Consider the following 13,616-nt stretch of genomic DNA (forward strand, 5'->3'; position numbering starts at 1 on the left):
TTACTGAGCATTTTACTGCTAATACAACATAAGGCGGTTTGTAAAGAAAACAGTACATTTGCTTCCTTTGACTTAAGCAAAGAAATAGACAAATCTAAATACAGATAATATTCTAATCTAGACTACTGAACCTGCTTCAGTATTAGCACGTAACTGATATGGACATTTTTATAGTAGTATGAAGGCTTCATTAACTGAAAATACCATGCCAGAAACTATGAAATGCACAGGAGAATTCTCCAAAGCAAGCCCATATTATCTGCTTATTATTGCCCACAGATGTCCTTGAAGGTGACTTCCTGCTGTAGCTGTTGAAATGATATACACACATCTAGGTCGATGGGAGATATGGGAGAGTGTCAAGCTTTCCTGCCGTGGTGTCATGATCGGATTTCACAGGCTTCTCTCTCTCTGGCATTCCTCGCTTGCTATCCTTGCGTCATCATTCAATATCCTGCCATTGTTCTCCCAAGCTTAGGGTTTCCCAACAATGGCAAAAATCTGCTCAGCTCTGAGTAATATCCCCCTTGTCTTCTTCATGGCAGGAAGTGACGTTATGTGGCGATGGCTGCAGTAACACAGGGTCAGCCAGACCTGGAGTAACAGTTACAGTCCCCTAGAGAACTGACCTGGGATCAGACTCCCTCCTATGCATAATGATCTTTGACACCATTCGCAGAACCATGAGCAATTCAGATATACAGCTGCCATAGTGCAAAGCACTTTATGATATGCGTCCTGGTCTGCAGATCCAATTGAGCGGTGCTGTGATTTAAAGTCCAACATTGCTATTTATGTTTTATAGCCATAGCTTCAAGGTATGTGAGCTTCAGGTACTAATTCTTTCACATAAAACTCTTCTCACTTCTTGTGATGATAAGGTCGCAAGGCTGCATAATAGCCTTATGACGACATCCACCTTTAATGCCATCCATGCACTGTAGCATGTTTCGTGGGTATGATTTAACTGTGTAAACAGTCTCCTATTATTTCAGGCACTTTAAGACTGCTACATTATTCGGTTCTTCATTGCATGTGTCTAGAAACTATTTACCAGAGATCCGACAAGTACATGGGATTGATGACGCCCATTGTTTTCCAGGAAATGCTTTTGTGTGGGGGCAGCAATATTAACCGGTCTTTTCCTTTTCTCTTTTACCGTTGTTGAGTAAACCTTTTTACTTTCTGCTCTGGGAAATGGCATACCAGTCTCCTGTGCAATCACCTAATGGCCTACCTCAACGCCTTTATAAGGGGCATTTTGCTCAGCAGTAACAAGTCAAACTGTCGCTCCATTGGAGTGAGTCAGCTGTTCACTTCTCCTTAGCCCATTTCACAGACAGACACCCCGTCGCTCTCAAAGTGTCAAAGCACAGATATATATAGCCACTTGTACGCTTCTGGTAAAGCCTCTCACTCTGTTTTACATGCTGATGTTTACCCTGCTGTAGTGGAAAAAAACACACCTCAACTCTGGAGTTGAGACCAAATACCACTGTCCACCTTCATATAAATGCCTTACTGTGGGCATTTAAAGATAACTGTGATTATGAAAACTCTACGATCCAACCGACACACATAAAATGACTGATCCGACATAAAGAAGCTGGGGTTTGAGCGCTTTTGAATCAGATGCAAGCACTGAGCTTCGTGATCTAGAGCTCACTAGCTCCCTTAGCTTCGCTTAAGACACCGTCATCTGTCTGCCAAGCAGGAGAAGTCTGCCTCTCTCACCGTCTCCCAGTATGTAGTGCTCAAGGGCAGCTCATTCCTGCCACTGCATCCTCACAGAGCAGCAGCCAGGCAGCTTTGTTGAGCATTTTATCATCACGCTCCACCGAAAATGGCTGCTCAGCCCTTGCAGCCGTAACTATGCCTGGTTGACTCCGTCACACAGCATCATGGGCCCTTTTCAACTTGGCAACTGATGCGTCATGTGCTGATGTTGCTGTTCCAAATGACTGAACATTACATGGATTACATGGATTCTATAGAAGTCTAACCACTGTCTATCTTCATAAAAATGCCTTAGATTGGGCATTAAAAGATATCAGACATAGTTATGAAAACTCCACATAAGATTTATTCCAACCACATGCATACAATGATTCACCCAATGTGAAGGAGTTGTTTAATTTTAAACATCCATGTTCTGCTTCCTGGACAGCTGTTTCTTGACTGTGTTCATTTAGCACTGACTGAGATAGCAAAACTAATGCTGTCCAGATTTGTTTTGTTGTATTTCTCTTCCTGTTTTTGATTTTGTGGTGGCTTCATTTGAAAGACAAATCCTTCTCTCTCTGGTCCTGCTTTGTCAGGAATGTAAGAACATGTAAATCTATGGACGGTAAAAGAAACATTGAGAATTTGTTTGATGTTACTGGTTATCATTCCCTCTGATCTTGGGTGGCTGGTAATTACCAGACGTAGTGATATCATGAAAGATTTGTAGATAAGGAGAACTGTGACATGCATGAGATTTTTGTTTGCAGAACCTTCTTCCAGATACAGCGGGCAAACGTTCACAATCTCCCTACAGTTTCCTTTAAATTCACACATTTTACAAAATTAGCCTAGAACAGACCAAAGAGGTCAAGCACACGAGTATACAAGTCTTAGATGAAAACCACCAAAAATGTTTTTCTGATAAATTACTACTTTGCACCCTTTTGTAGCTTTGTATTCATTACAGACAGCAGGGCATAAGCACACAAATAATCTGATGCTTTTGGACAGCCTTAACAGAGGTAGAAAAAGGTGAAGAATCAACGAGAAAGCTCCAGGGAACCGTGTGAATCCCAAACACTTCATTTAGCGCAAGCCAAGACCAGTTTGAATAACAGAGGTAGTTGCAGTTCCCAACATATTTCAGAATTTTATCATTGCGTGAAGTGGTTGAAATGACAAATGCATGAGACATTGGTGTAACTGGTATAAAACAAAGGCTGTGTCAGTAATAGTTTCACTGTATGTGAAATTTTCTTGGTGGGAAACCAATAGAAATTTGCGATTTTGGTACATGGCAGAAAAAAAGCCAAAAACATAACAGAGGTTATCTCTTTGAGCTTAAGAATGCAGATAGATTTGATAAAAGACTGAATACCAGGGGCAGGGCACTGTGTATCCTTTATTAGATGTTGCCCTTTAACACAGAATGTAACCCTGAATCCTCATCTCCAATGAAGACCATGGGAATTAAGAAAGAGACAAATATGACTGAGAGGCTCAGGCAAAGTGAGAGAGATTTGACCATGAACTTCAAAGGTCTGGAGATCTGCATGTCTTTAACCCCATTACTTTTCCAACTGCCTCTTTTATCACAGTTCGAGGCAGACACATCCCCCAAACCCTCCACACTTCCTCTGAGGCATGACCATGCAATCAGAAGGAATGAAAAACTGTGCTGCTTTACACCGTTTCGAAGGGAGGTGGGGGGGGGGGATGGAGATTCGTGCCATTGTTTTTGCAAGTCAAAGTGAGCTGTGAAGAGCTGCTGGTGTTCTTCTGACCATGAAAGCATCGCAGTGTTCCTGTAAGTGCACTGGCCAGGGCTACGCTGTTCAGAGGGGAGAGCGGCACAAACGAGTGGGGTGTGAAACACAAGGTGGGAAGAACAATAAAGTTACCAGGCGCCCTGACATATAAATAAACACAGAAAGGGATGTTTGGTTATAAGCTGGAAACCTGATATGGGATCTGATCATGGGAGGTGATGTGGTAACTTTATGGTGATTACGCTCCACATTTATTGGTGTAGGCAGTCTTACTGGTTTTCACACTGCAGTTTTTATAGTATGACAACACCCTAAGAGGCAATAATAGTTTGATTGGTGCCAGCTGCTTCAGTGGTGGGTTGCATCACACAAGGCAAACAAGACAGGGGCAAGTTCAAACACAACACACCTGTCCTGACAAACACAGAAGGTATAAAAAGCTTAATGGCTTCATAGTTTACTTTAAACTACACACCTCCAGGGCTTAGGTGGTTCTGTTATTGATTTCCTAATGCTCAACTTGTTTGAGGATTTGTGTCCTGTTAGAAATTATTTATATAGACAATGCCGATATTTTCCTGTATGGGTCATATTCTAAGTCAAAGTGTGATCCCAAGATCCAGGTGCTGTGTGAAAACTCCCTTCTTGACACAGATCTGCTTGTCTTTACGATCTCTGACCTCCTGACTGGATGAGCTGCAGGAGAGCCGTGCTTGGCAAACACAAACAGCAGAATTGTGCTGATGAAATCCAGTTCACGTGGCACATCCCATAATCCCAGAGCACAATGGACACGGCCTCGCCAACCCAAATAGTGCACCGGGGCCTGTGCCTGGTTGCTAAGGCAACTCCTTCCTTTCTGAAGTCTGGTGGTACAGTGAATCTTGCAGTATGGAGCATGGTCTGTGCAGGGAGACGGTAGCTGTTGGAGAGGAGAGTAATAGAGTGACGTCATAGGCCAACGAGGTAATGCGCAACCCGAAATGACAGCGATGCATGCATGGCCACCTGTTTGTAGGTGAGTGATTTGCATAATTTGCAAGACCAATCTTGCTCCAATAGCTGTGACAGCCAGGTGCAGGTGGGCAACGAAACAACATGGAGTCATGTACTGTACAGTCACAAATTCACAATTATTTAGTTATACATGGCAGGCCAGAATGAAAGCCACTCCTTTGAATAGGGAGCATGTGTTCTTAAAATGTAAACTCCTTAATGAAATCACACACAGATTATCTAAAATATGGCTACTTTCCTCTGCTGCGGATGACTATCAGACACTAGAGACATTCCAAGAGCCACAGAAATCCAGACCAGAGTTCCTGTTTCTACTCTGGTTAACCAAAACAACTAAATCTGTGTTCGCAAGTAGATATGATCCGCTAGCACTCAGTCTGTTCAACAAAGCCAGTGTTTTTCCACCCTGTTGCATATACAGTGCCCAGCGTGTCTTAGTGTGAGAATCAGTGCTATCTGTCCTCCTTCCCTCAAGATCACCGATACCCAACCCAGAGCTGAACGAAAACACACTTTTGCTCCAAAAAACTGCTACGCTATCATACAACTTTATCCCAACCTCCCTGCGACCAATTCCCTTTCAACAAAAACACTTGGCAGCTAACCTCAACATTACCCAAACATTCAAACATCTGGGCAACAAGAACCTAGCCACTACAGGAGTGGTGGAACTCTTCTCGATCCTTTTTTGAGCATGAAAGAGCAGAACTTCTCTCTCTTTTCTCCCCCCAGACTGTGCCACTCCTTTCTCCTCAACCACCTCAGTGGATAAACATCTACAAAAAGTACCGACTGGTATTTTTGAAGTCTCCAAAAAAGGCTAAAAATAGGCCTACCGCTGAGTCAGATTTCAGTGCTAAAGGCCAACTTGGTGTCAGCTGAGTGATGGCATTCTTACGTCCTTTGCTCAGCTAAATCTGCAAACGATGGTACCTTGATACACCACATCTTTCACTGCCACCTGCCTGACGCTAAACCCTCGATCCCTCCATGTCCAGATAATGGCACCAAAGTGATAATGAAACAAAGGCTGATGGGACCTCCTGCTACAGTGCGCATTGAATGATTCGAGGTACATGATTGGAGGCATGATTGGTGGTATTTGGATGTGCTGGTCAGGCAAGGCCTCAGCTGTAGAAAGGAGAAATGACTCACATTCTTTAAGTGATACGGGAACAAACGGGGGAGCTGCCATTTCCTGCGACGGAGGCATTAAGTCCTCGAAACAACACGAACCCTCCATCCCCCTCTTCCTCATCTCCTCCCCTGCTTTCCATAAACATGCAGAACATCTCAGACACAGCTAGTCTGGCTATGAGTCAAAGGCCAGAGGTGCAGTGGTCAGACACCGCTGGGATTTCATATTGACTTGTGTTATCTAAAAGATGAATAAAGCATAGTTAGAAATGGTTCTCATATTTCCATGCCATATTTATATTAAGGGCTGTGGCGATGCCAGTGAGCCTTCTTTGACAAAGCTAGAATCTTTCTAGGGGAGTAGCCTACATGACTGACAGGACCAGGAGGCTTAATGTAATACTCTGTTATCAGCGTGCCTAAGTTGACAGAAGAGATAAGCCATTGACAAAGTCCAGAGGAACCAGAGGGAATCATCACCCTCTGCTGTCAATGTTGCAAAAGGGAAACTGACGCCCTCGGTTATTCAAAGTCTTTAAAAGTCAGTGACACCAGAAATCAGTCATGTGCAGAACGTAGTGGGTATCCCACAAAAATGTAAAAAGTGCCAGTTTGCGTGGGTAAACCCATAAACTGGATGCGTATTTGCATCTTGCAGGTGACTTACAAAGAAAGACAACACAAACACTTTTTTGAGTGATCTAAATGCTCTAGACAGCACTGGTGAGTCTGCATCTTTACAAGAGAGCTACTGGTGGCAGAATTAGAGGTGTTCGTTCAACAGAAATATATTTAGGAGTTCCTGGGTAACAATAAACTAACAAACAAACAAACACATACTGTCAGTGCTGTTAGATTAGTACCTGGCCCTTAGTCAAATTAATACATACATATTAATATACATGCCTCTCAAAATCCTTTCTCTACTCTCAAAAATACATGCAAGATGCCATCTTAAAGAGCACAGTGAAGGATCCTGCCACACCGTCCCTCCGAGGCCTCCGAACAGCGGCGGAACAAGAGTTCGACCAGGGTTCCAATCAATTCTCATTACATTATGCAGGCCTGTTTAGCAGCATGGAGAACGTCAAGGAGATGAGAATAAGGATTCGTCACTGCTTATGTACTGCAGTGGTTCTTTAGCGGAGCCTAAGCGTGATTTGCTGCCTTTCACTGTAAGACGGAATACCCTGGCGGACGGAGCGCATGGCTAGTGCTGAGAAATGTACCTCACTGCAGCTGACAGTTGTGCGGGTCAGTGGACACAAAACCGCAAACCCATCCACTGAATCTGTGTGCGAGCTGACAGAAAGGCAGAACAGAGCTCTAAAATCACTATATACTTGTTATGAAAGTCTAAACAATCGAATTCAAGCATACAGTGCCAAAGGTGAAAAAAGACAAGGTGATTAAGTTGATTTTACACTTTAAATGACAAATACAACATTTAGTCCTTCAGCGTTTCAAGCTACGTCCTTGGATAAACAAAAGGTACTGTGCTGAAACTAAATACAGCATGGAAATAACGGGGTCTGACCATCAACACCCCCTGGAGATCAGGGCTTATGTGGATAGTGTGCTGGGAGGGAAATAATGATGGAGGACAGATGACAGGCAGGTCTGTTTGGGGGCTTTGTCCTTGTGTGAACCGAGCTGCGTTTCTGCATGACTGAGCAATCTGACATCAAGAAAGTCACACTATATCTGGAGCAGCATGGCTATAGAACCAGAAGGGCCAAGTTTCTCTCTCTCTCACACACACACACACACACACACACACACACACACACACACACACACACACACACACACACACACACACACACACACACACACACACACACACACAGTCTTTCACTCTTCAGTCTTTGCCATAAATCTACTATTTATAGTCATGAGGTTGAAGTTAAGGACACATCAATTATAAACAAATCTGTCATTAGCAGACAGGGCATGTTACAGAGTTTACAGAGCTAAATATCAAATGCAAATATTGATCATAAGTGCAACTTTGTAAAAGTGCAACTTTCACACTGATAAGGATTCAAGTGCTACACAGAACGGTGGATTAACATTGAGTCCTGTGCTGCCTCCCTGAATCTGCAGCCAAAAGGAATCAAACTGTGAAGGCAGACAGTCCCCAGACTGTGTGTGTGTGTGTGTGTGTGTGTGTGTGTGTGTGTGTGTGTGTGTGTGTGTGTGCGCGCTGGGGGAATGTAATGGTCTGTGTGTGTGTGCCTGAATGTGTGTGTCTGTGTGCTAGGTGAATGTAATGGTCTGTGTGTTGTCTGCCTGGCAGGAGAGCAGAGCACGGCTGGGTACCTTATCAGCCAACACGATGGAAAGCCTTGTCAGCTCATTTTGTGTGTGTGTGTTTGTGTGAGAGAGAGAGAGAGAAAGAGAGAGAGTTAGTATGTGTGCGGGGGTTTGAGATAAAGCACCAAAAACAGATTTGAAAGTCAGCCCAACACACACACACACACAGACACACACACACACACACACCAGTACACCAGTCTACACACACAGTGGATGTCATTCCCTTCCTACACACACATGCACATGTGCAACACACGCACAGATCACAAAGGCTTCCTCTTTTCTCTTTTGCCAGCCTGTCATTAGACCACAGACCTACACACATGTCGGAGGCACCCTCTCTGTACCCTCCAGGAGGAACAAGCGAGCGCCCAGCCCAGGCGGAGAGCAGGACATGGCTGGCGTTCAGCCGCCCCGAAGCCCACGTCCACGGCAGTGGCGTGAGAGGGCCGAGAGCGGCAGCAACAAAGGAGGGTCCAGCTCTGGGGGAGAGGGGCCCCAACAAGGAGCAAGGATGCAGGCACAGTTACTGCGCCCCCTGCTGAAAAATAAGGTGCTTAAACAGTCTGAAATGAAAATGCGTTGGCTCTGTCGTCAGAGTGGTTCATGGGTTTCTGGGCGATGTGGGAATGGATGTGGTCAGCCATGCGCATGCACGGTTCCCTCTGTCAGGTCTTCAGCGCTGTTCAACACTTTCTGAGCGCGGGCAGGGATAAGTGCAGGTAAAAATGTTGATGGTTGTCGATTAGAGTCTCTTAAAAAAGCACCGAAACGGCAAGTTGTCCTTTCGCTGCCATAAATCACGCAGCCTGGGGTGGAAGAGGATTTTCAGAGTGAGTGGAGTTTACTGCTGGAGAGTTTAGCCCGAGGGCTGGTAATGAGTGTCGGTGGTGCTGTATCCTGACGGCGTTTGCGCGCAGAGCTAATGAAGAATAATGGGATGAGGAAAAGCCTGTGTACAAGGACCATCCATCATCTGTGGGGGAGCGCATGGCAGCCCAGACGCTGTCTTGAGCCTTGCTCATACATGAGAGAAAAACAGAGCGGGCAGAGGAGACAGGAATGCAAAGTCACAGAGAGCAGCGTAAGAGATCCTGAGCAATAAGAGAGGAGCACACGGATAAGGGGAGCTAAAAGCGCGCGCGCACACACACACACACTCACACACACACACGCACGCACGCACGCACACATGCACGCACACACGCATGCACGCACACACGCACGCACACACGCACGCACACACGCACGCACACACGCACGCACACACACACACACACACACACACAAAGAAAGACAACAAGTGAGTGAGGGTGCTTCCTCAGACCTGACTCAGGCTCCTCGGTCCGTGCTGTCTGGTTCCCCATGTCTCCGCTCTGGTGGACTGAGATCACTTCCACTTGTCTACCGCTCGGTGCAGACGTGCGCTAATCCATCAGAGAGCCTCGCTCCTGATCACACCGACGCCTGCCTGAGCCCTGCTCTGTCCGGCACTCTGGGAACAGTCTCTCCTGTCTGGCCCCCGCGGAGAGTCCGGTAGCTCAGTAGCTGGGCGGCATTCCTGCTGTCAGATAGTGCCGTGTCTCCTGCAACAGTGAACCCTCTCTCTCTGGCTCACTCCCTCTTAAACTCGCTCTGTCTCTCTCTCTCTCTCGTGACACGGTGAGACAGCAGCGGGGCTGAGAATGCTTCGTTAGACATGCCTCTGCTCTAATCAACACATGCGCACTCACACACACACACACACACACACACACACACACAAAGACATGCCAGAGGAGTGGCTTTCCACAGTCATCGTGGCCACACATGGCTCTCTCTCTCTCTCTCTCTCTCTCTCTCTCTCTCTCTCTCCCCCCCTCCCTCTCTCTCTCTCTCTCTCCCTCCCTCTCTCCCTCCCTCTCGCTTGCATTCTCTTTCTAGCTCCCCCTCTGTGTCACTCCTCCTCCTCACGCTGTGCTGGCCTGGCATCAGCGCTGGAGATAGAGCTGAGCCTTTAAGTCAGCTATCTACAGCAAGCATGCGCTCACGCGCTCTGCCTGTCCACAGTTATTTCTTGGCTCTCTTGCTCGCTTCCCCTCTGCTCTCCGCTCTGTTCTGCTCGCCATCTTTCCCTAAACCCACTTTGTTTTTGAGAAGGGAGGAGTGAGAAGGAAGCGATGGAGAGAGGGAGGGGACAGGATTGTGTGTGTGTGTGTCTTCTTGGCAGCCCATGCCTGTGAAGAGTTCACCTTTCTTCCTCCGCATGTGAACTGCCCTGACCTTACCCATCAAGTCCACACAGAAGGCAGCTGGCGGCTTGCCAGCCACGACCATTAGCCTGGGCTTTGCCAGACTCATTTTCTCCTGCCTGAACACACACACACACACAGACACACAGATGCACAGACGCACACACACACAGACACACAGACACACACACCACACACACACACACACGCACACACAGTGTTAGAGAAAAGGGGAAGAGGAGCCCACTCTATACCACTCTGCTGTTTTCTCTGCGGAGCTGAGAGGGGAGATATGCTACGCTCACGCAGTCCTCCGTTGTCTTTTCTGCTCCTCCCTCATTCGGAGTGCATGTGAGTGAAATCTTAACGACGCTGGGTCAGGACGTGTCGCGTGGCCTTGCCCGGGCCTCTCCCGACACAAAGACCACCATGGTGTTGCCTCGCTCGTCTTTCTGTTCGCTCCACGCAGCCTCACTCGGTTCTCCTCCTCTGAGAAGCCTCTTCCTCAGGGACGTATATCTGCCTGCTCCCCATCCTGCTGTCACTCGTGGCACAGTGCAAACACACTTCGTTTAATCCAGGTGATGGCGTGCGAGTGTGCCGGCTTCGTAGTGAAACAGGGACGCACTCTTGCCTCTGTTCTGGTTGCGTCCTTCTCTGTCTTTTTTTTTCCATTTCTTTCCCCCTTCTTCGCCCACGGTGTGACTCTATATCCCTCTGTCTCTTGCGATCTCTCTCAACGCCTGGAGTCATGGCCCCAGAAAGCACATGCCATTTTAAATTGCTCCCGACACTCATAAACGGACCAGGGTCTGGTTTTCTGCGTGCACGAGGGGGATCGTTGCCTTTTTACATGTCCACCCTATTAATCAGTCTCATGAACCACAGAATGCCCTGCTATCTTGGCTGAGATCAGAGATAAGCCATTGTTTGGCTAATCCTTTTCCTTCAAAATGACAGCTGGTGGGAGTGCACCAAAGGGCCGTTAAGGTAGTCTGCTAAATTAGGAATCGTGCACATGGTTAACGCTGCTGTTCGTTTGCGTGTATGACTGTGCATTTGTTGTGTCGAGTGCATGCGGGCGTGTTTTCGTTACCATGTTCAGCTTGTAGAAAACAAACGACAACAAGCATTCTGTTGTACACTATAGAACAGCCTGGCTGGAGTTTGATTTATTCATCCAGTAAAAGGCAATGGAGAAAACGCCAGGTCCTCCAGGATGTCCAGGATGTCCAGGTCCTGCAGGATGTCCAGGTCCTACAGAATGTCCAGGTCCTTCAGAATGTCCAGGATTTCCAGGTCCTCCAGGATGTCCAGGTCCTCCAGGATGTCCAGGTCCTACAGAATGTCCAGGTCCTTCAGAATGTCCAGGATTTCCAGGTCCTCCAGGATTTCCAGGATGTCCAGGTCCTCCAGCATGTCCAGGATGTCCAGGTCCTACAGAATGTCCAGGATGTCCAGGTCCTCTAGGATCTCCATGTTCTTACAGGATGCTTCTTCATCCGGTAAAATGTCTGACTGCATATGCACTATAAGTACTGAATAATATGGGCAACATACTATATAACTAATATGCTGGTATGTACTTTGATGTGCAAACATCAAACGCAGCATTGAACCCTTGAGGCATCACTGTTAAAGAAGACCTAGGCCAGATGTATGTGTCTAGTGCAAGGAAACGTGCTATTTTGTTCAATCATGTGAATGCTAAAATTGGTCAAAACACCCACAGATGTGGAAGATCTGACACTGGCCAGGATGTGCACATAAATATAAAAAATATAATAAAATATTAAATTAAATATAGAACACGCTGTTCGAGAAATTAGTCGCATATTGCAACCCTTTCCAATATTAGTTTTGCTAAGCCAAAATTGCAATACAATTACCAAATGAAATATTGTGATATACCACAAGTCATTCCGGAAAACCTTTAACTGGTTCCTCCTGACTATATTCAGAAAAAAAGAGGTCCATCTAAAACTTTTGATCCTCCCCATTTCAAACACTGGCTTGGTCAGGTTTGAAAAACCAGTCCAACAAATGGAACTTTGCCAAGAGGAGGCATTATAAAGTATCTCACAGACATTTGCCAAGTGTGCCGTCTACACCTGTCTATCAGCTAACGAAGCAGCAGCTCCCTTTAAAACGCTGGCAGGTAGGCATCAGCCTCATTAAGCCAACCACCACGCAGCGGCCCAGCGAGCATGCCCTGACCCGGCACCCCTCAGCCGCAGCGGGTGCCGGTATCACTGGCTGGCTGCTGCCGCCCCTGGCGTGAGCGCCATGGTAACGAGCCTGGCTCCTCTGGGGCTGCTGGGGGCCAGACAAGCCCTTCAGATGCCAAGAGGTTTGTGAAGACATGTTAAACAACGACAACAAGCACAAAATCATCCCGTGAGCTGGCAGTGCTAACAGACAAAACCCAGTCACACAAGCAGTGGTGTATGGGTTTGATTCATTGTGGTCTGATTTAGTTGGAATGAGGAACAGCATGTGTGCAACAGCAAAAAGACAATGTTATTGGCCATTAAACGAACCTTAACCTAATACTACACCATCACACCTTAGCATTCATACCCTGAAAATGAGGTTGAGCGGGAACATCAATTCTAAGAGTCTGACTGAGGGTAAAGTTACACTAAACACACGACGCAAAAGTCAAGTCCAGGCTTTCAAGCACAATTCTGTTAATTCTGTTGAGACCCACATCCAAAGGTCAAGGCAATTTAATCAGAAAACCGCGCAGCAGCATTAAGCTAATAGACTTGGTTTCTTGACAGGCAGTATGGAGCTGTATAGAGGGCAACACCTTTCTGGAATGGCTGAACCTTGGCTCCGCAGCAGTGAGGATACAGAGGGGCCACCACACACACCACGCACACGGCACTTCTCTGCTTCTCATGCTTACCATTAAAGCCCCTCAGAGAACAAAAAAATCTACATTAAATATTGATGAAGCCCCTGACTAACTCACTCGGACAGCACTGGGTTTAACCCGTAGGCTGAGTTCAGTGATCAGCATTATGGGATTTCAGCTTTAGGTAGGCTTCCATTTTGCGGTGATGTGGGTTATATTTTTATTAGCATTTATGCAGGGCATCTGAAGAAAGCAGCTCCCCTGTTGCTCCACAGACTGAGCTCATTGGTACTGGCCAGGTTTGGGTTTCATGCTATTACAACATTTATCTAGCCATTTTTTGTGTGGAAAGCAAAACAAACAAACAAGAAACACACCTCATTATAGCGTATTGGGCCACAACACTAATGCTGGGTGTCTATGGAATCCCACCCGAAGCAACACTTTTACATTCCCGTTTGAGTATCCTCTGATAAAACTCCTTTCCACCTTTTGGTGGAATAATTCCCACTATTAAATCACCTACAGTGCCTCTTTAAAAAGGGGAAAAAATCCATT

The 13,616-nt window shown here is 46.4% G+C and overlaps 1 protein-coding gene across 4 annotated transcripts in view; it reads right to left on the reverse strand.

The window, feature by feature from the left end:
* specc1 (sperm antigen with calponin homology and coiled-coil domains 1) overlaps positions 1-13,616 on the reverse strand; it is a 70,995-nt gene that overhangs the window by 34,241 nt on the left and 23,138 nt on the right. The window contains exon 1 of one of the 4 annotated variants that reach the window (XM_027004302.2): positions 9,295-9,669. The exons of the other annotated variants lie outside the window; for them this stretch is intronic. Coding sequence (XP_026860103.2) covers positions 9,295-9,334 — 40 coding nt within the window. The 5' untranslated portion in view covers positions 9,335-9,669. Of the gene's footprint in view, positions 1-9,294; positions 9,670-13,616 lie in introns of those variants that run through there. 4 annotated transcript variants of the gene reach the window in all.

Source organism: Electrophorus electricus, chromosome 6 (genome assembly GCF_013358815.1).
Source record: "Electrophorus electricus isolate fEleEle1 chromosome 6, fEleEle1.pri, whole genome shotgun sequence".
Taxonomy (NCBI): Eukaryota; Metazoa; Chordata; class Actinopteri; order Gymnotiformes; family Gymnotidae; genus Electrophorus; species Electrophorus electricus.